At 52.1% G+C, this 27,222-nt stretch overlaps 1 protein-coding gene and 1 long non-coding RNA gene across 4 annotated transcripts in view; one reads left to right on the top strand and one right to left on the bottom strand.

The window, feature by feature from the left end:
• Fcgbp (Fc gamma binding protein) overlaps positions 1–27,222 on the bottom strand; it is a 41,386-nt gene that overhangs the window by 7,702 nt on the left and 6,462 nt on the right. For 2 of the 3 annotated variants that reach the window (XM_087553686.1, NM_001164657.3), the window contains 14 exon segments: positions 26,120–26,469; positions 21,910–22,480; positions 20,678–21,282; positions 17,229–17,796; positions 15,012–15,604; positions 11,638–12,220; positions 11,336–11,535; positions 10,166–10,307; positions 6,396–6,733; positions 4,450–5,023; positions 3,505–4,121; positions 2,522–3,065; positions 1,107–1,678; positions 197–770 (listed from right to left, as the gene is read on the bottom strand). In XM_087553686.1, coding sequence (XP_087409812.1) covers positions 197–770; positions 1,107–1,678; positions 2,522–3,065; positions 3,505–4,121; positions 4,450–5,023; positions 6,396–6,733; positions 10,166–10,307; positions 11,336–11,535; positions 11,638–12,220; positions 15,012–15,604; positions 17,229–17,796; positions 20,678–21,282; positions 21,910–22,480; positions 26,120–26,469 — 6,831 coding nt within the window. 3 annotated transcript variants of the gene reach the window in all.
• Positions 24,901–26,450, top strand: LOC148007298 (uncharacterized). The gene is made up of 2 exons (XR_015650302.1): positions 24,901–25,849; positions 25,970–26,450. It is a non-coding gene; the product is annotated as an uncharacterized LOC148007298 (long non-coding RNA).

Here is a 27,222-nt window from a genome sequence, read left to right as displayed (position 1 = left end):
GAAAAGGTGAATGTTAGGGCTGGGGAGCATGGACTCTTGACTGGAGTCTGAGACCCCGGAGTTAGAGAGAAAGGAGGAAAGCCACAGAGGATGCAGGGCAGGACTGGAGGAAGTCCCGTTACATGCAGGGACTTCTCCTGAGCAGCAGACAGGGAAGGAGGGCCAGGGGCTCACACCAGGGCTCAGAGACACTCACGGCAGAAGCTGTCTGTCCTCCAGGGCTTCACTGCTGCGCCAGATGCCTGACAGGCTGCAGTATAGGCTGCCAGGCTCCGGCAGAGATAGGCTTTGTCACCCTTATGGGCACACATGTCATACACACATTGACGGAAGTATTCCAAGGGACTCAGAACCTTGTGGCAAGTTGCAAAAGGGCCTTTGGGATCCCGGATCTTCCCACAGGCATCATTTTTCTCATATGCTTCTGTCTCCTCTGCCAGGCACACAGGGCAGCCTTGGGGTCCACAGCCTTCACTACAGCCCAAGGAGGAGCTGGGAGCCCGCCATGCAGCTCCAAAGGCATCCACGTTGGGGGCTACTGCTCCACCCGGCAGCACGAAGTCATCACTCCAGTTCCCATTGAAGTTTCCACAGAGGCCGCAGATGCGTCCCCGGAAGGAACTTGGGATGGACATGAGGATATGGGCATCGCCATCAAACAGAACCTTCATCCCCTTGTTTGTCTGTAGAACCACGTTTCGGCCTTCGGCTGTCACGCTCACATGGGCTGTAGCCACAGGCAGGGCCACGGCTTCACCATCCACAGTCACCTGGGTGGAAGGGTCAGTTAGGATAAGGGTGCCAGCACCCTAGTTTAGGGCAGGTTCTCTCAGCCCCTTCGTAGAGTGATGTGTATCTCAGACCTCCTTGGAAGGGCTAAGTCCCTTTTTGACTAGAATCAGATCCGGTAAACTCCCAGGATGAGGATGAGGATGGCCATAGTAGACTTTGAGGTGGCACCTTTACCCACAAACCCAGAGCTATCATGGTAGGGCTGTTCTATTCTCACACTTGGGAATTCTCCAAGGTTTACTGAGACCCCAGAGGGTAAAGCCTAGCTGGGGTCATGTCCCCGTAGAACTATGGGTAGGGTTGTGTCCACTCACCTGTGGCCCTCGAGCGAGAACCACAACCTGGTCTGCCACAGTAACCACCACCCGCTGGGGCTCTCCAGCCGAGTCCTTCTCAAGCACAATGGAAAACTCCTCCTCTCCAGGTTTTGGGCGACAGACACCGGCCAAGACATAGGAGCAGGAGCCATGAAGATCATACACTCGTCCATCAAGGGTGACATAATGGACGCCTCCATTGGCCAGGCAGTGGCCACAGCCTGTGGGATGGCAGGCTTGAACGCCATTCTCCACCCGGCATTCCTCATAGGGCTCACAGTCTGCACCTTCCTGGCAGGTGACCTGGCCACCAGGCCCGCACTCACACAGCCGCTCACACTCAGGGCCTGGGTAGAAGGTGGCACCCAGCACATAGTAGCGTCCATTGTAGAGGCAGCCACATTGGCCCACAGGCACACAGGTGTCACCACTGAGCACGAAGCCAGAATCACAGACACAGCCCTCACGGCAGGTGGTTTCACAGCCCTCCGGGGCTGAGAGGCTCGGGCAACTCACAGGGCAGGAGTCGCCACAGAGCTGGTAGTGGCTGTTGGCAGGACACTGAAGGGCTGCGGGGGAGAGAACAAGGAAGAGTCAGGCAGAGGCGATGGTGGAATCAGGAGGGCTTGGTTGTGAGAGCCTGACTGAGGCCTGCTCCCTCTGGTTTGGCACGTGACTGGACCTAGAACATATGACAGGGACACTGATATGGAATCTCAGGTGTGGAGCATGACCTGGTCTCACTGAGAAGGGTGTACCACCCTGACAAGTACTTCTAAAGCAAGTGACTGTCTGGGGATATGACCACACACATATGAACAGAATGGTCTAGAACAGACTATGCCTTACTGGTGTGAGTGTGACTAGAGACCCATATGTGTGGGAGGCCAGCCAGCTGACTGAGGACAGTGCCGGCATGACTGGAGCACCCATGCCCCTCTCTGATGTGCTGTTTCAGGGTACCACTGTGGCAGTGTGTGTGACACTGACAGATTGGATCTGCCTGAAGGATCTGTCCCACACCTTCTGACTCAGTCTACTTGGATTTGCTGGGGACAGGTCCTGACTCCAGCTGAGCATATCATCTGATGTCTGACCTGCATGTGGCAGGCAATGTAGGGTCTCTGGAGACACCACTGGGCTATCTGATCACTTCTGTGTGGCTAGGTCTGTTCCAGTGTGGGAGATGGTCCAGAGGCTTGAAACTTGATCTCTGACAGGGGTTCCTTGCTGAGTACATTAGAAAAACGAACCTCCAGAGTGGTCTGTACCCAGGGTTTCTGACTTTGATGTGCCCTGGGTACTTCCCAACTCCACTGGTGGTTTTCCGTATTAGTGTCAGGGTGTGTCTTTGTCACGAGGCGGGGAAGGGGTGACCCTGTCTGTGTGGAGCTACATGGTTCAGTACTCACGACAGAAGTCTGGCTTCCTCCATTCTCCAAGTTGGGCCCCGGCAGCTTGACATGCTGCCACATAGGTGGCTATGGCAGGACAGAGGCCTCCTGGATGTCCCTGAACCTGACAGGCATCCAGCAAGCACGCCTCGAAGTACTTCGTTGGTGGCACAAGGCTATGGCAGGGTGCTAGCGGGCCTTCGGGGGCCGTGATTATGCCGCAGGCGTCGGGGCCACGGAAGGGTTCCTGTTGCTCAGGTGTGCAGGGCTGTGGGCAAGGCTCAGGCTGGCATTGGTCGCAGCCTGGAGCTCCGCCCACTTTCCAGCCCTCAGGTTTCCCGTCCACTGCGGTCAGGTCATCGTTGGGATTCTTGTTGTAGTTCCCGCAAAGGCCACAGAGGGAGCCTGCGTAAGCGGCAGGTACACGCAGGCGCACGAAACTGTTTCCGTCAAAAGCCAGGGAGAGCCCTGAGGCAGTGTTCACTACTACATCTGCTCCACTTATGTAAACACTGAGTTTCTGGTCCAGATGGAAGGGCAGAGCAACGAACTCTCCATTCACCTGTGGGGCGGGGAGAACGCGAGAGGAGAGGCACTTGGCAGTTTTGCATATGTACTAGGACTTAAAAGCTACAGTATCCAAAGCAGGTTACTTTGTAAAAGTGAAGAAACATGGGGCTACAGACTCCTTTTTGTGTTTGTTTATATTTTGTTTGTTGTCCCTGTAGCAAGGAACAAAGATTGTAGCCTAGGCTGCTCCAAAATTTTGCAACTGTCCTACCTCAATCTCTGACAGCTGAGTTAGGACACCCCCACCAGACCACATCATTGGCTCTTTGCACTTCCCTTAAGTAGGTACTTTCCATCATCCACCCTGCAGAGGAATACTGGAAGGCTGAGCCTGGAGAAGCCGCTGCTTCCAGCCTTCCCGGTCCCACCGGCTCTAAGCTGAGCCAGCCTCTTGCTCCCGCCAACCTGGGAAAGATGCTCAACCCACTCACCTGTAGCTGCCTGGGCCACTGGGCACTGAGGGTCAAGCTGAGGCCATAGATATGCAGAGTGACACTTCGGGTGTAGCTGACAGCCTGGCTGCCCCTGTGCTCATTAGCCACGGTGACATTGAAGTATTCAATGCCTGGGGGTGGCGCATGGCAGGGTGCGCTCAGCAGGTACTCGCACGTGCCTTGGAAGTCAAACCGGTGCCCATCTAGGGTGGTGTAATGGGGATCACCCCAGGCTTCACATTCAGCTATGCTTGTAGGTTGGCAGCCGATCTCCCCAGAGGGCAACAAGGCACACTCCTCACCCAGCCCACAGCTGGCTGACTTGCAGATCAAGGAGTCACCTCCAGGTCCACAGTGACACCTCTTAGAGCAGGTAGTATCAGTCCAAAACTCGGTGCCTGCTTCATGGTATGTGCCATTGACCCAGCAGCCACAGCCACCATCCAGGGGAACACATTGATCAGCACTCAGGACGAAGCCCTGGTCACACTGGCATCCCTCCACACAGGGCCCGTCACATGCAGTTGGGGGTGTGTGTTGTGCAGGGGGTGGGCAGCTGGCTGGGCAGCGTGGGCCACAGAGCTCATAGTGGCTGTTGTCAGGGCAGGGGATCTCTGTGGGTAGAAGGAGGGAGAGAAACCAAGAACAATGTTGGACTGGCCTCTGGGGACAGAGTACGTAGACACATCAACAGAGACAGAAGGGGACAGAGAGACGTGCAGATCCAGTGACACAGTCAGAGAGGGACACAATGACAAAGTAGAGCTGATGGAGTGAGGGGCAGACAGAGAGATGATGAGCTGGAGACACAGACAGACACAGCCAGGAGACAGCGATGAACCAAAGCCAGCGGAAAGAACCCAAAGTGTGGGAGCGAAGCCAGCCCAACCCAGCAGCATCAGGGTCATGCACCCAGGTCTGGTTCTGCTCCCCACCACTCACCACAACCAGCCTGAGTCCTCCAGTCCTCAATTTTAATGCCAGCAGCTTGACAGGCGGCAGCATAGGCAGCCAGTGCCTGGCATAGTATGTCTTTGTTGCCACCACCAAGGCACACATCCAGCACACAGCCCTTGAAGAAGCTTTCAGGAGGCACATGGGAATGGCAGCTGGCGAACGGACCCCCTGTGCCAGGAGCCAGAGGTCCACAGAAGCCAGGACCCTCATACTCCTCCACTCGGTCCTCTGGGCACGTGGGACAGGACCCCTGACATTCATTCCAGCAGAGAGGATCCCACCCTGGAACTTGCCAGCTGCCACCCCAGGCAGGTATGGAGGGTGCCACTGTGCCATTAGGGAAGACTTTGTCATTTTCGGGTTTTTTGTCCATGTTTCCACAGAGCCCGCACACGGCACTATGGTAGCTGCTGGGTAGTGTGACCTCTACTCTCCAGTTCCAGTCGTAGGTGACCTGAAGACCAAAGTCAGTCTCCAGCACAGCCTTTGAGCCTCCATTAATCACTGAAATCCGCCCACCAGCCAAGTAGACAGGCAAGGTCACCAGAGCTCCATTGACCTGGGGAGAGATGGAGTCCAACAGAGGTCATGAGAGCAGTGCAGGGGGAGGTGTGTCCTCTGATATCTGGGTTACCTCCCTCCTCCTAGAGGGTTTCCTCCTGACTGTTGGGGATAGTACCTTTACAAACACCATGGACATCTAATCTCGCCCCTGAGAAATGAATTCCCCACTCCCCTGCCTTTTTGGGTTTTCCTCTACAGTCACTCTCTTCCTTCTCCTCCTTCTCCCCCACCCTCTTTCTCCTCCAACCCGTTATTCCACCTAGCCTCTCTCTTCCCTCAGGTCCATGTCTTTAGAATTCCCATTCTGGTCTCTGTCTCTTTCCATTTTCTACCCACATTTCTGTTTCTCCTCTTGTCTTTCTGTCCCTCTCCTCTCTGCATCTCTGTTCTGTATGTCTGGCTCTGACTCTTTGTCCTGGCCCTGCCCTCTCTCTAAGTCCCTGTTTACCTACACCCTCATTCCATCTTCAGAGTTTTTGGCTTACATCCCTGACCCCAACCCACCCCTGCCCCCGACCCCATTCCCTTGATGTTCTCTGACCCTGGGCCTTTCATTTGTTCCTGTTCACTAACAGATGCTTAGGGAGCTGGGCTCTGAACTGAGCTCTAACTAGTACCAAAGTGCTGTGTTTTCGGGCAGATTCAAGGTCTGCTGTGTTCAGTCACTTTCTTTCTTTTTTTTTTTTTTTCCGGAGCTGGGGATCGAACCCAGGGCCTTGCGGTTACTAGGCAAGTGCTCTACCACTGAGCCAAATCCCCAACCCCTGTTCAGTCACTTTCATGGTGTCACAGAATTCATCAGGATAGAGCCTGGGCTCAAATTTTTTTATTCCAGTGGTTCTCAACCTGTAGGTTTGGCGGTCAAACGACTTTCACAGGAGTCAGATGACTTTCACAAGTGTTGCCTACGACCACCAGTAAACACATTATGATTCATAACAGCCAAACTACAGCTATGAATTAGCCACAAAAATAACTATGGCTTGGGGTCATTATAACACGAAGAACTGTATTAAAGGGTCACATCATTATGAAGGTTGAGAACCGCTGGCCTATATGAAGGGAAACATCATGGATGTACTTTTAGCAGAGGGCTGTGCTTAATTCCCAGGAAAAAGGTGACCCTTTCTTGTAATTTTCTTTATGTGATTTCATGTCTATGTGAAAGTAGAGAGTTTCTAGCTCCTAATTACTGCTCTTTTTTTTTTTTTTTTTTTTCGGAGCTGGGGACCGAACCTAGGGCCTTGCCGTTGCTAGGCAAGCGCTCTACCACTGAGCTAAATCCCCAACCCCAATTACTGCTCTTAATACCAAGGTCACGTGTCCCCAAGCCCTAGAGTGTTCTGGGACCATCATGCTGAACATACCCGGACTTTGCCAATCTCATTCTTGTGGATGGAAATGTTGGTGTTGAGGGTGGTCACAGTGACCAGTCTCACATAGGACACGGCAGGGTTGCCTCGGTTCTCGTTCTTGGTTGTGACAGTGAAGGGAGTCAGGCCCTCGGCATTGATCCCAGGACAGATTGTTCCTGCCAGCAGGTAGTTGCAGGTGCCCTGGAAGTCATAGCTCCAGCCATCGAAGGAGTTGTAATGAGGGTCACCCCAGAGCCAACACGTGGCGTGATAGTTGGGCACACACACACCCTCACCACCTTCAACTTTGCAGGTCTCTTGTGGCCGGCAGGTGATACCATGGCATGGGTCTGTGAGGAGAGGAGAGAGTACGTTGAGGGGCTGCCCCACCGCAAGCATGTCTGCTCCCGGCATCTGCCTGTCTGTGCAGGAATGTCTGTCTGACAGGTTGCTGCAGGTGTGACCAAACCTCAGTGCCCTGACACCTAAGCCCTCATCCCTGAAGTTTCTGTGTGTTAGATCTGAGAACCCAGCACTAGGGGTCCAGAAATCTCATATCTCGGGTTCAGGGTCCCCACGTCTAAGTCTCACGGCTTGGATAGCCCATAGCGGGAAATTCCATTCCTGGGTGTTAATCCAGGCTCAGGAGTCTCTGAAAGACTGGTCCCCTAGGCTTTTGCGTTCAAGATTCCTCTAGTGTCACACTCCCCGTGGCTCCAGCTTCAAAGGCTGTGTCTAGGTGTTCAGCCTTCAAACTTGGTCCTCTGTCTAGTTTCCTGTTTGAAATCAACCTGGAAGCTTTGCCAGCAGAGGGCGCTGGGGAGGCAGGGGTTCCCTGTTCTCACAATCTGCTCTGCTCTTCTGGCTGCTGCTGCTGCTGCTGCTGCTGCTGCTGCTGCTGCTGCTGCTGCTGCTGCTGCTACTACTCCGTGGGGCCCCAGACAGGTGAGGCATTGGCTCTCCAGTTAGTCAGCTTAGCACCCCAGGTGGCCATTTCCGGCTGAGTCTTACCAACTTCAAGGGGGGGTTTCACTCCAGCAAGTCCAGCCTGCAGGATCCTGCACTCTTCAGTGAATCCTATGGTGAGGCCTTCTAAGTCCCCGCCTTCTCTCAGCATTTGGGTTTAGCTCTAGGGTGGGGCTCCTACGAGCTTTGTATTTCTGTTTCCCTTACCTGAAAGCAGCCAGTCCCTTTAGAAGTGGGCAGAGAAGGAAGGAGGTGGATTACACACACACACCAAATGCTATTATTTCTGAGGAATGAGTCAGAGAAAACAGAAAAGCAGCTAGCCCCTGTGGTGGGTGATGCCAGAAACATATGCAAGCCTTTGTAATGAACAGACAGCAAACTCTTGTCTGCCTGCCTGCCTGCCTGTCTATCTGTCTGTCTCTGTCTCTGTCTCTCCACAACCACCATATGGGAGCTAGATGCTGAACCTGGGCCCCTGAAAGAGCAGCCAATGTCCTTAACCACAGAGCCATCTCTCCAGCCCTAACCCTTGATTTTTAATCCCTTTTTTTCTTTCTCACTACTTTTTTTTTAAATTCCCTGTTTTTGGTCAAATCAGTTCTCTTTCATTTTTTCCTTTGTAGAAGACAGAAACCTGCGCTCTCTCTCTCTCTCTCTCTCTCTCTCTCTCTCTCTCTCTGCCTGTCTGTCTCTCTCTCTTACACACACACACACACACACACACACACACACACACACACACACACCACCCTGTACAAAAATCAACTCTTAAAATGGACCACAGACTTTAATACCATTCTCTAGGTCTTAAAACTGCTAGAGGAAACAGTGAAAAAACCAGGAACAGTTGCCAACAGCTTTATGAACTGCTCAGGAGATGGTGGCAAGAACTGGTAAATAAAATTCCACTAAATCGAAAAGCAAAGGAATCAACTCACAGAGTGAAGAGACAGCTCACAGAATGGGAGAGACATCTTTGTTAGTCGTTAATCTGACAGGAAACTAATATCCAGACTATATAAAGAACTCGAAAAGTTAAAAATGAGACAGCACGTGACTTAGCGAGCAGATGGGCAGAAAAATGATCTTTTCAAAGGAGGAACACAAACAACCAGTGAGCAAGGGGGCAAAATCCCTGTTTTAACCTAAAATGAGAGTTCATGTCGGTCCAGTCAGAATGACGGTCATCACGGAAACAGGCAACTGCTGGTGAGGCCTCTGGGCAAGGAGAGACGTAGCCACTGCTGGGAGGAAGGCAACTGATGTAGCCTCTGTGGAACTCAGAATGAAGTTCCGGATGAAACCAAAACTAGGAGCACCCTGTTCCTTCCTGCACATCCATGCTTGCTGCTCACTGTTCCCAGTAGCCATTGATGGGACCTTCCTAGGTGCCCATCGACTGAAAGGATAAGAGGAGCCCTACCTGGTCATAAAGAATGTGATGACATCACCCCCAGGGAAAATGGATCTAATGGGGATCGATGGTGTCATCATTATAAAGTTTTCTCTCACACGTGGAAGTTAGGGAAGGAAAAGGGTGTGAAGCTTCAAAGTCGGGTTGGGGGACGGGGAAGAGGAAGGAGATGGCGAGGAGGAGTAACACAGAGTGGTGAAAGGATGCTTGGAGTGAAATCACAAATGCTCTTCTTGTCTGTAACTGACGGTATGCTATTAAAACATAGTTCTTTTTTTTTTTTTTCTTTCTTTTTTTCAGAGCTGGGGACGGAACCCAGGGCCTTGGGCATGCTAGGCAAGCGCTCTACCACTGAGCTAAATCCCCAACCCCTAAAACGTAGTTCTTAAGAAAGAAAAGCAGTGTTGCTGGGTGGTGGTGGCGTGTGACTTTGATCTTAGTACTTGGGAGGTAGAGGCAGGCAGATCTCTGTGAGTTCAAGGCCAGCCTGGCTTACAGATCGAGTTCTCGGACAACCAGTCCTTTTGTTTGCTGGTAGGCAAAGATTCTACATCTGGACTGGATCACACGCAAACACAAATCATTCATTGTGTAGACTTGGCTTTCCCCATTCACATGGAGTGGTCTCTCTCTCTCCTGACAGGACCCCTCCTCCCCCATCTATCATTTCTGCAGTCTCAGCCTTCCAGATCTTAGTTCCTACACTTTTCTGGGATTCTCTGGCCCCTCACCTTAGGAAGTCAATTCAAGGGAGGCCCTATGTCACAGCTTTAAACTAGGAATCCTTTAAACAGAACCCTTAGAAATTCTGACCCCCATTTGAAAGGTTCTGTCTTGGCCCAGTCCTGTGCTCTGGGATCCCCTTATGCTCTGCTTTCCCAGGTAAACACACAGCCAAGTTCAGTGTCCCTAGTCATCGGGGAAGTGGGAATTAAAACAAAATTTTCCTTTAAGGACAAACTGGTGTCCAAAGCCCCAACATAATCCAATGAGCCAGTGGACAAGAAGCCATGGGGCCAGCTGGTACTTGCTGCAAATAAAGTTGTCTTGCTGCTCTGCCCCTTTATACACATAGTCTCCGGTTGTTTTACATCATAAGGGCTGAGAAGTTGTGCTGAAAGGGCCCTTGAGAGAAAAGAGCACCCAGTTCTGCAGCACTCCAAGGACCTTTTACATCCACCATCAAAATCTTGCCCCAGGGTTCCTGCAGCCCGGCATTCCTTAAGGCCCCTTGACACCCAGATTGGATGACCTCTGCTTTTGGCTCCTGGAATTCCAGCCTGAGGTCTGGCATCTCAATTCACAGTCCTCTGATCTCTCCCCATGAAACATGTCACCCCCAGCCCCCAGCCTGTGTCCCGTGTCCCCCACCTCCCACCCCAGCCACACTGCCCATCACCTTTGGTGATGCAGGTCAGGACGCCTCCTGAGGGCTCGCACACCTCTCCTGGCTTGCAGCTGTGATCCTGGCACACCATGCCTGTGCCTGGATGGCACACACAGTGCTGCTGGCAGTTTTCAATGAGAACTGACTCCTCTGGCTGTGGGGACAGAGAGCGTGGATCAGTAACGGGAGGCGGGTGCCAATCCCCAGTGTTTCAGGCACAGAGAGTTTGGGGGCAGCTCTCAGCAGTGTGGTCCTTTGCCAGTGAAACTGAGGTACAGCATGGCTTTGACGCCCAACTCATTCATTCATTCATTCATTCATTCATTCATTTTCATTCATCCATCCATCCGTTCATTCATTTTCATTCATTCATTTTTCATTCATTCATTATCATTCATTTGTTCTCATTCATCCATTCGTTCATTCATTCTCATTCATCCATTCATTCATTTTCATTCATTCATTTTTCATTCATTCATTCGCATTCATTCTCATTCATTCTCATTCATTCATTCATTCATTTTCATTCATTCTCATTCATTCATTTTCTTTCATTCATTCATTTTCATTCATTCATTCATTCATTCATTCATTTTCTTTCATTTATTCACCCATTTATTCCAGAATACGCAGAGAATCACTGTTGCACAGGAGGAGCAGAGTTAAGTAGTCATTCAGAGCAAAAGTGCTGGAGCCCATTGCCCAGCTGAGCCTGGCTCCACTGTTCCCAAACTGTATGACTAAACACGGTGGGTCGCTTAACCTCTCTATGCCTCAGTTTCCTCATGTGTAAATGACAGCTCGAAGTGGGGCCAATCTGAGAAAGTAGAACGGAGTTGATGATATGTGTGACGTAGAGACGAGCCGAAGAGTGACCTCTTCGGTCATTCCCACCGGTTTGCAGAGGTGAGAGGAGATGGAGCTGGGAGCTCGGGCTGCGGGAGTGACGGGCAGGAAGGCAGCGATCCATTTCAGTACTCTCAACACGTGCATGTTTGAGGACTTTCTATGCGTGTGCGTGTGTGTGTGTGTGTGTGTGTGTGTGTGTGTGTGTGTGTGTGTGACAATGAGAGGTTCATGGTAGGCAGCATGCACTCATGTTCAAGAGGCTGAATGGTGGAAAAGCTAGGGTGCTAATGAGCAGTAGAAGGGGGTGTCCAGGAAGAGGCCCTGGGTTCTTACCTCATAGTAGACCCCATTGTGGTAGCAGCCACATTCCTGGATGGGCACACAGGCTTTGCCGTTGTACAGGAAGCCAGAGTCACATTCACAGCCCTCAGCACACACTTCTGGGCACTTCTGGGGTGTACTGAGAGCCCAGCAGCCCAGGGAGCAAGTGTCTGCACAGACCTCGTAGTGGCTGTGAGGCGGGCACTTCATTGCTGTAAGAAGAGAATACCAGTCAGAGAGCAGGGTGGGGGCAGGGATTCTACCCCTTCTCTATGCCACCCACCCCTACCCCTTCTCAATGCCCCGTAACTCACGACAGAAGGTCTCAGTCCTCCATGGCTCCACTTGCCCCCCAGCCTCCTGGCAGGCGCTCACGTAGGCGTGGATGTTGTTGCAGAGAATACTCTGGTTCCCGCCACCCAGGCAGAGATCAAAGACGCAGTCTTTCAAGGGACCCTGGGGGTCCAGCAGCTTGTGGCAGGCAGCCAGGGGCCCTGTGGGGTTGGTGAGCAGCCCACAGAACTTCTCCCCACTATATTTGTTCTCCAGCTCAGGGCTGCACGCAGGGTTACAGTCGTCTCCTGTGCAGGGAGGCACTGGTGCGCAGGGGGAGTCGGGCACGGCTTCCTCCCAGGAGTTACCAAAGTCACTGGGGTTGGTTGCCTGGGAGCCATCGGGCTTCTGGAAATCATCCTTGGGGTCCCCGTTGTAGTCCCCACACAGGCCACACATCTGCTGGTAGTAGTTGCCTGGGATGGTGACCCGCACAGAGTACACGAGATCGTAGGCCACACGCAGGCCAAAATCGGTTTCGATCACAGCATCAGACCCGTGCTGGGAGACGCGGATCTTCCCTCCATCCAACACCACTGGCAGCTTCATGTCCACGCCGTTCACCTGGGAGGAGGGGGATGCTAAGCTTCAGAGGGCATGCTTTGAGTCAGCCTGTCCCTAATGTCCTTCCTGATTCTGAAATCCTGGGTGACCTCATTTCTGTGGGCCTTAGCTCCTGAATTTGTAAAATATGCATAACAGCAGTGTCTTATGTTTAATGGCTGCTTCCGAATGGTAAATCTCCCAGCCAGAAGCTGGAGAGGGGAGTCAGCCGTTAAGAATCTCACTGCTGCCCTGGGTTCGGTCCCCAGCTCCGAAAAAAAGAACCAAAAAAAAAAAAAAAAAAAAAAAAAAGAATCTCACTGCTGTATCAGAGGACCAGAGTTCAGACCCAGCACCCACACCCAGCTGCTCACAAACTCCTGTAACTCCAACTCCAAGGGACCTGATGCCCCTCTCTGTCCTCTGTGGTCACTCACATGGACATGTGCACACACAGAGACATGCATAAAATAAGAAACAAAAAATAATAAAAAGATAAGTCTACCCAGAACTTCAGAAAGTATTTTTGAGGAAAGGTCAGAACAGGTATAATTACAGCTATTATCTTGAAATGAGATAAGTGAGATAATCCTATATCAGCCTGGACTCCAAATCAAAGGACAAGAGCCTTGAGGTGAGAAGAGAGGAGAGGAGAGGAGAGGAGAGGAGAGGAGAGGAGAGGAGAGGAGAGGAGAGGAGAGGAGAGGAGAGGAGAGGAGAGGAGAGGAGAGGAGAGGAGAGGGAGAGGGAGAGGGAGAGGGAGAAGGTGAGGGAGAGGGTGAGGGAGAGGGAGAGGGAGAGGGAGAGGGAGGAGAATGAGAGGAGGGAAGATCAAGGACCCCGAGTGCTGGCACTAGAAGCCAAGGGACCATTGGAGACACCAAAAGCTGAGAGGGCAAGAAGGTTTCTCCTCTTCAGTCTTTGGACAGGGTGTGGCCTTGTTGCAACCTTGATTTTGGACTTGTGGCAATCAAAGCCGTGAGAATTAAAACTGTTGTTTTAGGACAGCAAGCTTGTAACATTTTGTCACAGCAGCCACCAGGAAACCTTTCTATGTCTCAGCTGAGTAATCACCTCAGCAGTCTGAATGAGGGGCTCCTTAGTTGACAAGGTGACATGCAGGGACTGAGCTTGGAGCCCGTGGCTGGGCTTTATAGTACAGACCTCTGGTTAGCCCTCTGCGCCCTTGGACAGGAGACTCACCTGCAGCTTCCGCTTCCTGACTATCTAGGAGGGATGGGGGACTTGTCTCCAGAGTGTTATTTAAGGAATCTGATACCCGACACCTTCAAAGGCTGGGGATGTAGACATGCCCGTGGCTTGGGGCTGTGTTTGTAAGTCCATCTGGACAGTCTGGGGCACTCAGAGTTGCTGCTGTTAAGTGTGGCTGGATGAAAAGCCAGGCTCCATTCCTCCTCTGCAGATTCCGAGGGCTCTGCCTGGTGCACCCCTGAGCTCACCACATCTGTGCCCTTCCTCATCACACATACCCCACTCACCGGCTTTTCATAGGTGCAAAGAGACTGGGAGGAGGCAGGGAGAGGCATGCTCTAGGCATGTCTGGAGTGTCCAAAAGACACCAACAGCCATTCCTCCCCAGGCTGGTAGTGAAGGGCATGTCACCTAACCCTCTGGGCTCAGTTTCTGCCTCTGCAGTGAGGGACAGCCACAGGGAAGCTGGGGATTGGTGACAGGAACAGAGCGCTCCCTCTGACTGGAGCTGCTCATGTGTCAGCTGCTAACCTCAGAGCTTGGGGCTCCTTAGGGAAGATGCTGCCCCTGCAACCTGTGTCTGGCGTGGGACAGCTCTTGTTCCTACTGCTCCCAGCACAATGGCTGGGTGCTGCATGTAAGTGGGGAAATTCCCAGTGCATCTCAAATGCCAGTCTCCTGTGAGACTCAGTCTTCCTGCTCAGAAAAGCATGCACCAGGTGGAATGGTCTGGGCTTAAATCCCGCTGCTGTATGAATGATCCCACAAAGGGTCCTATTTTCACTGCTTGGTTCCCAGCTAGAGGCACTATTTTGGAAGGTTCTGGAAACTCTAGGAGGCGAGACGAAGCTGGAGGATGCAGGCCATTGGAGGTAGGACCACGGGTATCTTGCACCTGGACCTTTCATTTCTCCCTTCTCTGTAAGCAACTCTCCTCTATCACATGTCCCCACAGCCATTATGTTCTTCCCAAGAACACATAGACTAAGACCCTCAACAAAAGTATTTCCTCCCTGAAGCAGTTCTCCCAGGTCACTTCAACAACAACAACAACAACAACACAATACTGAATTTTCCCAGGGACCTCAGGACAGTGATGAGAACACTTCCTGTTTAAAAAAAAAAAGAAAGAAAGAAAGAAAGCAGCCCAACTCCACAAGGTTAAAGGGACTATGGGTCTGTGCCAGCAGCCTAGGCGCAGTATTTAAAACCTGTAGCTGCCTTATTGTCGTTGCTATAGTTAAGGGGATAAAGGGATCACAGATTGCCCTCTTTGAACCTTTTCCCCCTCTGACCTTTCCTCTGTGTGATTATACCACATCCTGTCTATGGTGAGGCCAGGGAGGTGCCTGGGCAGACCTTATGTGGGGCAAAGGAAGATGGACTACAAGAAGAGAGGCGGACAGAGAATTTCAGTGGGGATAATCAGTGTGTGGGACAGAGGAGTCAGCCACGTTAGGAAGTTCCTGGCCTCCTCCCTCTGGGCTTTCTCCCAATATGTCCTCTAATTGGACCCCCATTTCACATGTCCCCCAGGGGATCTGCATGCTCTCCGGGCATCGTACACGTGGCCCTCTCCGTAGGGAGCCTCTGCTCTCACCTTGACCTTCCACTGATTCTGCTCCAGTCGCAGGGTGTAGTTGGCTACCAGGACCGTGATCACCTTGGTCACACTGACTTTCCCATTACCCCAGGGCTCATTCTCCTGCAGGACAGTGAACTGGTGTAGTCCAGGCCGGGTCCCACAGGTTTGCGCTAGCACGTACACACAGGTGCCCATGAAGTCAAAGCGGCGGCCGTCAAAGGTGATGTAATGAGGATCGCCTGATGCCTGGCAGGTGGTAGTGCCCACGGCCACACACCCCAGGACTCCATTGGACGGTTGGCAGGCCTCATGTGGGCCGCAGGATGAGGGCTCGCAGGAAACCAGGCCACCTTCCTCGCAGTGGCAAAGAGACTCGCATCCAGGCCCAGGATAGAAGGTTTCTCCCGGCGAGTGGTAGGCGCCCTGGTATACACAGCCGCAGGAGGCCAGAGGCACACAAGACTCACCACTGAGGGCAAAGCCCTCGTCACAGACGCAGCTCTCCCGGCACTCTGAGCCACAGCCTCCAGGCACTGGCAGGTCTCCACAGGACAGCGGGCATCCATAGGAGCATAGCTCATAGTGGCTGTTAGGTGGGCAGGTGAGTGCTGCGGAGAGAGGGGCCACCAAGATCATTAGCTCCGTTGAAGGGTCACAGCGGACCCCCCATACACTTCATTCATGCGTATACAGGCCGAGGCAGTGGAAAGACGTCTGTGTGCTCAGTGCCATCAGACCATCTCCCATCACACTGAGTTGGTCGGTCAATGACTACTTGATTCTAACATCACTGAAATTTGCGATTATCTCTGTGAATTCAGGTTGGGCATAAACTACATGCAATGCTTGCTTTTTTTTTTTTTTTTTTTTTTTGTTCTTTTTTTCGGAGCTGGGGACCGAACCCAGGGCCTTGTGCTTCCTAGGCAAGCGCTCTACCACTGAGCTAAATCCCCAGCCCCGCAATGCTTGCTTTAAACATGCACACCCATGTACATGTGAATAATCTATGCAGTGTGTCTGCAGATGTGGTCTTTCCTCACCACCCCCTACCCTCCTGGGTGCCCTTCTCTTGCTTCTGGATTTTTTTTTTTTTACTCAGAACCTCTAATATTCAAGAAAAGCATTCTACCATTCCCCAGCAGCAGCCTTCCTACACACACACACACACACACACACACACACACACACACACACACTCTTTCTCTCTCTCTCTCACACACACACACATACCTACACACACACACCTGCACACACACACACACACACTCTCACACACATACCTACACACACACACACACTCTCACACACAAACCTACACACATACCTACACACACACACACTCTCACACACAAACCTACACACACACCTGCACACACACACATACCTACACACACACCTGCACATGCACACACACACATACACCTGCTCACACACACACATACACACACCTGCATACACACACACATACCTACACACACACCTGCACACACACACACACTCTCACACACATACCTACACACACACCTGCACACACACACATACACCTGCTCACACACACACACATACACACACCTGCACACACACACACACACACACACACACACACACACACACACTCTGAAATAGCAGTTTTAAATAATTCCATGGTAATCTTTGTGGCAGCTGGACGGTGGACATGAAAGGTCCAATGTCCTGTGCTTTTCCCACAAGCAAAGGTTCTTAGAAGTCCGAGATTGCCACTTCCTGGGGGTTCCAGTGTTTGCAATGATCTATACGTGAGATGGAGCAGCAAGAGGTGCTCGTTCCACTCCTAGAGTTCCAACCCTCAAGAGCAAAACCGCAGCTCCCACCGAGGGCGGGGTGGGGGTGGGGCTAGCACTGTCATTTACATTTGTCCTCAGGCTGGAAAAGCTAGTGAAGCCCTTTGTTCCTGTACCCAGCTAAAGTATGCACACAGGGCACACTCGCATGGGGTTTAAAACTCGGGAGATGAGCACACGGCTTTCCGAATCTCTGTGAAGAGCAAACCCTTCCTGCACCCACATCCTCAGCATGTGAGATGCATGTGGGCAAAGCAGCCAGAAGGGACCAAGGACGACCGCAGAGGGGTCCAGGCTCCCTCTGAATGCAGCACCACTGCGTGCCTCTCAGTTGGCAATGACGCCATGCACTGCTGCCTCTGACTTCCTGGCTGTCATGAGCGCGGGCGGGCATGACGTTCTCGGTACTTACGGCAAAGTTTCTCGCTCCTCCAGGGATGCACGGTGCCCCCCGCAGCCTGGCATTCAGCAGCATAGGCTGCCAGTGCCTCACACAGTGGCCCAGACTGGCCAGGCAGCAGGCAGAGGTCATAGACACAGTCACGTATGGCACCCTGAGGGTTCAGCAACTTGTGACACTCCCGGAACGGGCCCTCAGGATCCGCAAGGATCCCGCATTCCTTTTTGCTTTGAGTTTGCTGGGTCACAAGGGAGTCCAGTTGGGGACAGTCACCAGGGGTAGTTGCTCCACACCCAGGTATTATCTCTTCCTGCCAGCTGTTCCCAAAATCCAATACATTGTTAGCTTGGCCGCCACCCTTCAGAGCCAGGTCATCGTCTGGGTTCCCATTGAAGTTCCCGCAGAGCCCACACACAGCTTTAGCATAGCTGTTGGGCACCTTGGCGGTCACGTGAGCATCCCAATTGTAGGTAACAGTCAAACCAAAGTCTGTGCTCACCACAGCATCGTTGCCCTGGCGATACACCCTAACCTTCCCACCTGCAGCCTGGAAGGGCAGGTACTGAAGGACGCCGTCCACCTGGGGAGAGACGCAGGAAGAACAACGGGTCAGGGCTTTCCAGTGTTCACTCGGCGGGTCCCACCCACCACACCCTCCTTGGTTCCACCGCAGGACTTCACGATGGCCGTTCCCTCTGCCTACCACGTCACCCATCATCCCATAGTCTTGAAACTCAAACCCAAATCTCTGACTGCTGCTTTTCAAAGCCTACCTCGCCTGTCCCCTGGAACCTATTTGAGTGTTTTCCCCTCAGGCTCCTTTGTTTGATCGTCAACCGTGGCTGGTAGCACCGCCTTAGGAGGCTTTGGAACCTTTGCGATGTGGGCCAAGCTTGGAGAAGTACAAATCCTGGAGTAAGGTTTTTCAAGTTTATAGCCTGGCTGTACTTCCCACGGACTGGTCCACTGAGGTGTGAGCAAACCTCTCCTCACGTTCCAGTTGAAATGGCGCTAGGAGCCATATCTTCCTCTCATACTTACTGAGAGATACGTGCAGTACACAGTGTACCGTCTCCCCGCCTTTTGCTGCTTCTTGTCAGGCATTGGCATGGGAAGAAGAATGACTAAACCATCTTGTAAGCTTTCCTGTTTAGTCGAGCCTCAGCATCGTGGGCTTTGCATTCTGCCGGAAACACTACTCCCCAACCCCCTGCTTCTGCTTTATCCTTCTCGGCTTGGCTGCAGTTCACATCTCTCACATAGAATGTCCTGCTAGACCTTGGTTCCTGCCCGTGCTTCCGCCATCATTACTCAGCCCCTACTGTCTCTGGCTTTCCAGCCCTGGCCTCTGGTGAACCCTTTCTGGAACAGCACTCCTCAGTCTCCATCCTGCTCTCCACACGTCCATGTTTCAATGCCAGGTTTGAGCCAAGCTCTCAGCTCCACCTCAGGTGACAGCCTAAATGACCTGAGTCTCACTGGTCCCTACTCAATCTCCCAGCTCAGTCCTAACCCTGCATCTCCGCCATGCAGGTGCTTGAGCACGGGCTCAGACTCGGGGCTCTTTTCCTTGCTGTACCCCTGCTTACAAAACTTTCACTCACACTCACACCCAGTTCTGCATCCACAGCTGATAATGTCTCCGTCACACCCTGCTTAAAAGCAAGCTTCTCTGCCCACTTGGCCCTACTCATGCCCAGCTCTCTGACCCACAGTTCTACTGCTTCTGCATGCCACCTGCTCTATCTTCTTCAAGACTACCCAGCCTCAGGCTCCATGTTTGCTGTTCCCTCTGCCCGGAAGAGGTCATGGTTTACCTGGTGGTCTCTTTATGGCTGTCCAGGCCTCATCTGAATTCAAAGGCTTGATTATACTTAGCCCCTGCCTCAGCTCTTCAGTCACTGTCTCTGGCCCTTCGCTCACTGAGTCTCACCCCTCACGCTAATTCTTTACGCATGCTGTCCCTTTCTCCCGGAACTCCTTTCTGTCTGTTCTGTTTCTGACTTTGGGACAGGTGACAGAATATAAACAATTCAAGCAAGCTGGAGACATAGCTCAGTAGTTAGCGGCATGAACTGCTTTTGTAGAGGACTTAAGGACTGAGTTAAGTTCTCAGGATCCATGGTGGGCAGAACATTGCCTGTAACCCCAGACCAGAGGGATGCCATACCTCTGGGTCCCTCTGGGACTTAAGTTCACAACCTATGCCCCCCCCCCCAAGTTAAAATAATAATAAAATATTATTTATTCATTTATTCTTTTGGCTTTTTTTTCGAGATAGGGTTTCTCTTAGTAGTCTTGGCTGTCTTGGAACACACTTTTTAGACCCGGCTGGGCCTCAAACTCACAAAGATCCGCCTGCCTCTGCCTCCCAAGTGCTGGGATTAAAGGCGTGCACCGCCACGACCCGTTGTTAATTTTTTTTTTTCTTTTTGAAGTATGAACTCCAGAGCAAAATGGCTGGGTTCCAAATTCTAGCTCTCGAGCATCCCAGGCTCACTGAGGTCCTCCCAGTAACACACGGCTGTGACCCTCAGTAGCTGGCTCAGCCTCTCCATGGCAGCATTTTCCAGCCAGAGGTGAACGAGCTATTAGTACTCAAGCCTTGGGCAAAGTCTTTTAGATAAGTGAGAAAACAAATGCCTATCAAGAATCATTCCCTCTCCTTATCTGGAGGCCCCGTACTAAACACTTGCTTATGGGCAAGATTTTGTCCACTTTGGGGACTGTGTACGTGAGGTGCACGGGACCAGAAGCACAGACGATCCTCCTGGTCTCCCATTTCCAATGTCTCCATTCAGGGGATAGGCTGAACTCCGTCTACTGCACAAACTTCTTTGTGATAAGAATGAGATATTGTGTGAATATCCATCTGCCCGACTCTCCAGTTTAACCTTTGGTGTCTACAGAGAACACGAATGCTTCTCTACTCTCAGTGGGGGCTGGGCCCTTCTGAAGACCACCTGGGCACCTGTAAGCCTTGCTCCATCTTGCTCCCAGGGGCCGGATGAGAATCTGCGTTATCCCCAGCATGCACACCCAGCTTCACACTGACACTTCATTTGTCACATTGTTTTAAGAACCATCACCTTCCAGAAAATGCAAAAGCCCACAACTCCCAAGTTTTGGAAGAAAGACAGCAGCCACCACCATCTACCGTGTACTTTGTGAGCATCACAGCGGCTTTTAAAGACGGGGCAGCATGAGTTCATCCAAGTCTCACAACCACTCAACCATGAGCTGCTGCGGCTGCGCCTCTGTCCTTCCTCAGAGGAAAAGGCAAAGGCTAGAGACAAGGCAGGACTGAGAAGAGACGGCGCGGCCTGGCTCCTCTGCCTCTCCTTTGACCACAAGTTTTGTTTTGTTTTGCTTTTTAAATAAGCCCATTGCACCCTAACTACAGTCACCAATCTTTCAGGGGGTTCACACCCTTCCCCAGTTCCCTGCCCTGTGCAACTCACCAGCACTCTCCCAGGATTCTCCCTTCGCACAGCCACCTCTACACCATGGGCCACCACCCGCACGGCTCTTGTGTAGCTCACGGTCTGACTGCCTCGGTGTTCGTTTTCCACCAGCACCTTAAAGGCAGGCAGCGCGGCGTTCTGGCCGCACGAGCCCACCAGCAGGTACGTGCAGGTGCCCATAAAGTCAAAGCGCTTTCCATCGAAGCTCACGTAGTGCGGGTCTCCAGATGCCTGGCAGCTGGCGAAGTTGTCTGGGTAGCAACCCAGGAGGCCATTCTGCACGTTGCAGTGCTCGCCACTAGGGCATCCTGATGTGTCCCTGCAGGTCACCTTCTGAGTGGCGCCATCACAGGTGCAGCGGCGCTGGCATTGGTCGTCAGCGAACACTTCCTGACCCGGGGCCAATGGGCGTCCCTGGTAGGTGCACCCACAGGATGAGACAGGCACACAATCACCACCACTGGCCACGAAGCCTGGAAGGCACACGCAGCCCTCCACGCAAGGGCGTGAAGAGCAGTTGGACGGCAGGGCTTCTGAGTTGCAGGAGGCCGGGCAGGCGGGGCTGCAAGGATCATAGCAGCTGTTGGCAGGACAGGACATGGCTGTGGAAGGATAGAAGTTGTGTCAACCCAGGGTGGGAGGTCCACATCCCTCGGTTAATGGCACTTGTACCTTCTCGATGCTCAAGCCCCAATGCCCCCCCTCCACCCTGGACAACCCTGGACAGTCAAGCAGTCAGTGGGCAAATCCTGGGACTTCCACCTTCCAGCCCCATGCAGAATCTGTCTCCATAGCCCAGGAACCACAGCAGCCTCCTGATTGGTTCCTTGCTCCTCTATACCAAATGTGCTCCTCACAGTACCTGACAGACTGCAAATGCAAGCTCTGGCCAAGTACCTCACCCCCCCCCCCAGCTCCCTCCTGTGGCTCTGTCTCACTCAGGGGAAAGCAGAGATCTCCCAAGTCTCAGGGGTTCCCTCTCATCATCTCCCTGTCCCCGCCTCTCACTCACACCCCTACCTGTCTGTGCACGGTTTCTCTATCTTAACCTCCAGCGACTCCGTACTCTCCCTTTCCAGGGCCACGTCTGTCTCAATCTTGGGCTACCTTTAGAAAAGCTTGGATGCCAACCTGGGTCTCCGTCATTGCCTAACATCAGGCTGGATCCCAGTCATCATTCAGACAATGGGCCCCTCATCGTGGGCTTCCGTCCTTGCTGCTATACTTACGGCAGTTGGATGGCTGTCTCCAGTTCTCAAGAGTGACACCCAGTTCTACACAGGCCTGGGCGTAGGCGCTAAGGCTCCGGCACAGGCTGAGCCGCTCCCCTCCAGTTACACACAGGTCAAACACACAATCTTCCAGGAAAGGCTTGGGGTCCAGGAGTTCATGACAGGCAGAGAAGGGGCCTGTGGACAGAGCTAGCATGCCACAGAGACGGTCCCCCTTGTAGTGCTGCATCTGGCCCGGGGTGCAGGAGGGACAAGAGTTGTGGCAACCATCATCACACAGGTAGTCCCCATCATCCAGCTTCCAGCTATTTGCAAACTCCAAGGCATTGGGGGCCTGCTCCAAGTCCGGCGTGAGGAAGTCATCAGCAGGGTCTCCGTTATAGTTGCCACACAGCCCGCACACCTGGTCTTGGAAGCGCTTGGGCAGGCTCAGGGTCAGCTGGGAGTCCCAGTCATAGCTGATCACCAGCCCAAAGTCCAGCTCTATAATACCCCGTGATCCACTCTGGTACACACGCAGGCGACCCTCACTCAGAGAGGCAGGGAGGCGGGAGCGCTGATTGTCAATCTGCAGAGAGGTGACAGTGGTCAAACCCCTGTGCGATCTCTCCTCCAGCCCTTCATCTCCCCTATTCAAGTGCCCAGCTCTAGCCACACACGATGCCTTCCCTCCTTCTTTCCTTCCTTCATTACTGGTGGAGTCTAGGGGTATTTGCTCTTGCACCTCCAGTGGCCTGAAGTGTTCTTCCCCTAGATGTGCATGGAGACCTTCCCCCAACAGTGTCTGCTGAGGTGTCACTGGCTCAGTGAGGCTGTCCCTGATCACCCTTTCAGTAGCCGTTCCTGCTGCCTCTCTTCCTCTGATCTCCAGTCCCCACAGCTTCTAACCTTCTCTCACAATGTGCGAGTTTCCCACATGGTCTCCCTGTCTGAATCACTGGGAGGCCACCTCGTGGTTTTATCTCCAGTGCCTCCAACAGTGGCTGGCAGAACGGCAGGCCCATCACAAGCATGAAGCTACTGTGAGGAAGGAACCTGGCAGGTCTGGGGGCAGCAAGGGGCAGCTGCAGGGAGCCAGTGAGATGGCAGGATACGTGTTCATGTAAGCAAGTGAGAGACAGGAGGCTGTGGGCAGAACCAGTCAGGACCTGCAAGTGCCAAGATGTCACATCTCCCAGAGGGCTGCCAGCTCTGATGGTTATCAGTGTGGTATATCAATCAGCATAGCAAAGTCCCTGCCCAGGGGGCAGCTTTGCACAAGCACCAGCACATTCTGAGCTGGGTACAAAGTGGCACAGGTTCTTGAATGCCTCCTCCTGCCACTTTTTTTCCTGGAACACACCCTCAATTTCCTTCACTTTCCAAGTGTCTTATTTCGGCCTCACATCTCGCTTGTGACACCTGCTATGGAACAAGCTTGCTTTGTTCTGGCCCTGTGCTGGGAGAGCGCTGGGGACAAAGCATTGTGACAACATCCGCAAGCCAAGACGTCCTCTGGGACAGAGGGGACACTGGCAGAGGCCTTGAGGCTGGATAGGAAGCTTTGAGAACAGGCCTTATGAATTCCACCAGTTAAGGAAGGCTCCCTAGAGAAGGGACTGTGGGGTCAAGCCTGGAAGGACCTGTAAGAGTCCAGGATACTCTGCAGGAGGCTTGAAAATGTGAGGCCTCCCCAGGCAACTCAGTGAACCCTGTCTCAAAGTAAAAGGAAGAGAGCTGGAATGTAGCTTAGCAATACAGTGGTCAGCCACATCACTAAGGAATAGAGATTAGTAGTAACATTAACAAATCAATATAAAGGGCTGGAGAGGTGGCTCAGTGGTAAAGAGCACTGACCACTCTCCCAGAGGTCCTGAGTTTAATTCCCAGCAACCACATGGTGGCTCACAACCATCTGTAATGAGATCCAATGCCCTCTTCTGGTGTGTCTGAAGACAGCGACAGTGTACTCACATATATAAAATAAATAATCCTTTAAAAAAATCAATATTAAAAAAAAGTACCAGGGGTTGGGGATTTGGCTCAGTGGTAGAGCGCTTACCTAGGAAGCGCAAGGTCCTGGGTTCGGTCCCCAGCCCCCGGGGGGGGGGGAGTACCCACAGAAGTGGTTTCTTGTGTGAATGAGAAAAAGAGTCCATGGTGTCATATGCAGAAATGGTACGTTTTATCATATGGCCTTTTGTGGAGTTTTTTGTGCATCTCCATGCTCACTGTGTAGACGAGGCTGGCCTCCTCAGCCTCAGTCTCCCAAATGCTGGGTGGAGCAACTAATCTAAGTGGGAAGATGAGCACGGCCAGGAGAGACTGGCTGCTTGAAGCTGTCTGGAAAGTTGCTGTAGGGAATTGTCCTAGGTCATGAAAAAAAAAATCCATCTTAATGGGGTGGCCGTGGTAGTGCCCACTGGCGGTGTGTGAATTGGATTTTGAGAGGGGATGTGTGTGCTACTGTGGGTTGAAACTAGGGCTTCCCGGGTGTGGTGGCACACACTTTCCATCCCAGCACTCGGGGAGCAAGGGTTACGTAGAAAGACTCTGACTGAGATAAAAATTAAAACAGAAACTAGGGCCTTGTCCATGTCAGGCGGGCGCTCTGCCACTGATTACACGTGCGTGCCCTCGTCGGCAGTCTAAGTGGACGCTGCGCCACTGAGCTACCTCCTCATCTTCTCTTTGCTTTGCCTTTCCCTAAGTTGCCCAGGCTGGCTGTGCTTACCACATAGCCTCCTCGGAAGCTTGGATTTAGGCCTATCTCATGTGGCACAGCTACAGAGTTTTAATACATGTAAATTTATCTGGAAATTAAGCAAAAATCACCTGAACACTGCATTCTAGTTAACAATATATATGTTGAAGTCATTTTGGTGACAGGTTCTGATGACTGGAATTGATTTTCAAGTACATTGGGGGGGGAAGAGGGAGAGAGGGAGAGAGGAAGAGAGGGAGTGGGGGAGGGGAAGAGAGGGAGAGGGAGAGAGAGAGGGAGGGGAAGGGAGGGGGTAGGGGTAGGAGAGAGAGAGGGAGGAAAGCTGACAATTTGACAGGAGTGAACGGATGGGAACGTCTGGTAAATGAGGAGTTATTTACAATGTTTAGAATCTATGCAGGGGGTTGGCATCCTGGCGGCCATTGTCTGGATGACATACCCTTGACTCCAACATCTGGAATCTGGAATAATAAATGGATCAGACATTTTGTGAGCATTAGGAAAATGCTGCACATGGGTTCATCCCGCGGTAAAGACGAATAAGATTCAAGAAATGTGCGCAATGAACATATATAAAATTATCTGTGGGCTTTGTTTAGGAATGTATGAGAACTGAGTAAATTTTACGTTCAGACCTGGATGCCTTCACAGTACGGATATGCAAATGTTCCAAAAGTTTTAGAAGTTCAAAATCTGAAGCATTTCTGGCCTCAGCGTCTCAGATGAGGCACTCTCAAGCTGGACTGTGACTTCAGCTTGTTTGGAGCTTTGCCTTAACTCCACAGTGACGTGGCAGGGACGGGAGAGAGCTGCTGCTTGCCTTGACTAAAGCAATATTGGCACCAGACTCGGCACAGAGGCCATGCGGCCGGAAGCCTCTTCCAAGTGTAACCTAGGAAGAGCTGGCTCTCAGGCCTTGGGAATTGACGCATGTCCTTCCGCCTATTTCCTTACCTGTGCCGGTTCACAATACAGCATCTCTCGAAGAGCTCCTGTAGGTGCTGAGCACGGCACGTACTGGGGAATGGATCTGGCGCAGCCCATGATCGCTAACTGATTTTGTCACATCACAGATCCCCTATTGTTGGACGATTATAGCATTTCTTTTCTGACTTTCTTTTTTTAAATTCCCTTTTGCTTTTCCAAATAGCATCATTACCTCTCTCTCTCTCTCTCTCTCTCTCTCTTTCTCCATGTCACTAAATGTCCTTAACATTTCTAGAGGTGACATTTGTGAGGGAAGAGTTGTTTTTTTTTTTTTTTTGGTTCTTTTTTTCGGAGCTGGGGACCGAACCCAGGGCCTTGCGCTTCCTAGGTAAGCGCTCTACCACTGAGCTAAATCCCCAGCCCCAGAGGGAAGAGTTTTAAAGATCTGCTACTGGTTTTCAAATCTCACCAGTTTCCTACCACTTCATGTACAGAAGAGGCCTTGAGTTTGGGGGTCTAACACCAAGGCTTTGACTCCCATTGACTGCTCAAGGGTGTTAAACTCTGAATACTTACCCGAATGAAGCCAGTTTCCCCACGAACCATCGACACAGAATGGCTGTAGGCATACACTGTGACCAGGCCCACATAGGAGACTTGGCGGCTGCCCCGATGTTCATTTTTGGCTTCCACACTGAAGGCTGGCAGGGTCTCATCTGATCCACACAGCTCAGCCATGGTGTAGGAACAGCTGCCCATCATGTCATAGCGACGGCCATCGAAGGTGGTGTAGTGGGGATCACCCTGGGCGCGGCAGACAGCTGTGGACTCAGCCACACACCTGGCCTTCCCACTCACCATCTGGCAGCGCTGCCCAGATGCACACTGAACACCTTGGCAGGAAGCCTCTGTTGGGGTGAGCCGAGCTGGGGAGGGAAGAGAGTTGGAGTTAGAAATGCTCCTGAGGTCAGACACCTGGGGCCTCCTACAGTGTGGACTGTGCTTGGTTGGCTCACAACTATACCCCTTCTACAGGCTTGGAAAATGAGCTTTGCAGGCTCATGGAGAGAGAGTTCCTCTCCCAGGGTTTCTGATCCACAGTTTAACACAGCTTGGCCCTGAGGAACGGCAAGTCATGAAGAAGGACCAGGAGCGACTGCTGAAACATTAAACCATTTATAGTTTGATGTCCCCCCTTCCTTATCTTCCCACCAGGCTAGAAGTTGCCAGAGGATAGGAGAGGAAGATGGAGTCTTTAGTAAAATGGAGACCACTGTCGCAGAGGGGACCTTAGTAGAAGTCCTAGCTCAGGTGCCCAATATTGGGTCATTGAACAGATTATTTTCAGTGCTCTGGCTTCAGTGTCTTGTGATATGGGTCTGACAGTAACAGTTTCTCCATAGGAATTTGACTGGCATATTTTAACAAGTTAAAGCATAGGTTGTTTGTAACTGAGCCTATAATAATTAATATAATTATAATATAAGCCCATCCCCCACTCCAATATCCAGATACAAGCATCCCTTGAAGTGGGCTGCCCTTATTTTGGAGGGGGCAGGATAAAGACCCCTTGGGTCTTGGTTCTCAGTTTGAAGAAGACCATCTGGGAAGAGACAGCCCTTCCTGGTTGCCCTCCAGTCCTCAAGAACTCTCTGACCGGCCCCTCTCCCACCACAGCT

Source organism: Rattus norvegicus, chromosome 1 (assembly GCF_021556685.1).
Source record: "Rattus norvegicus strain SHRSP/BbbUtx chromosome 1, alternate assembly SHRSP_T2T, whole genome shotgun sequence".
In the NCBI taxonomy this organism is placed as follows: domain Eukaryota; kingdom Metazoa; phylum Chordata; class Mammalia; order Rodentia; family Muridae; genus Rattus; species Rattus norvegicus.
Note: the sequence above shows the minus strand (reverse complement) of the source record. Positions and strands in the feature narration are given on the sequence as shown.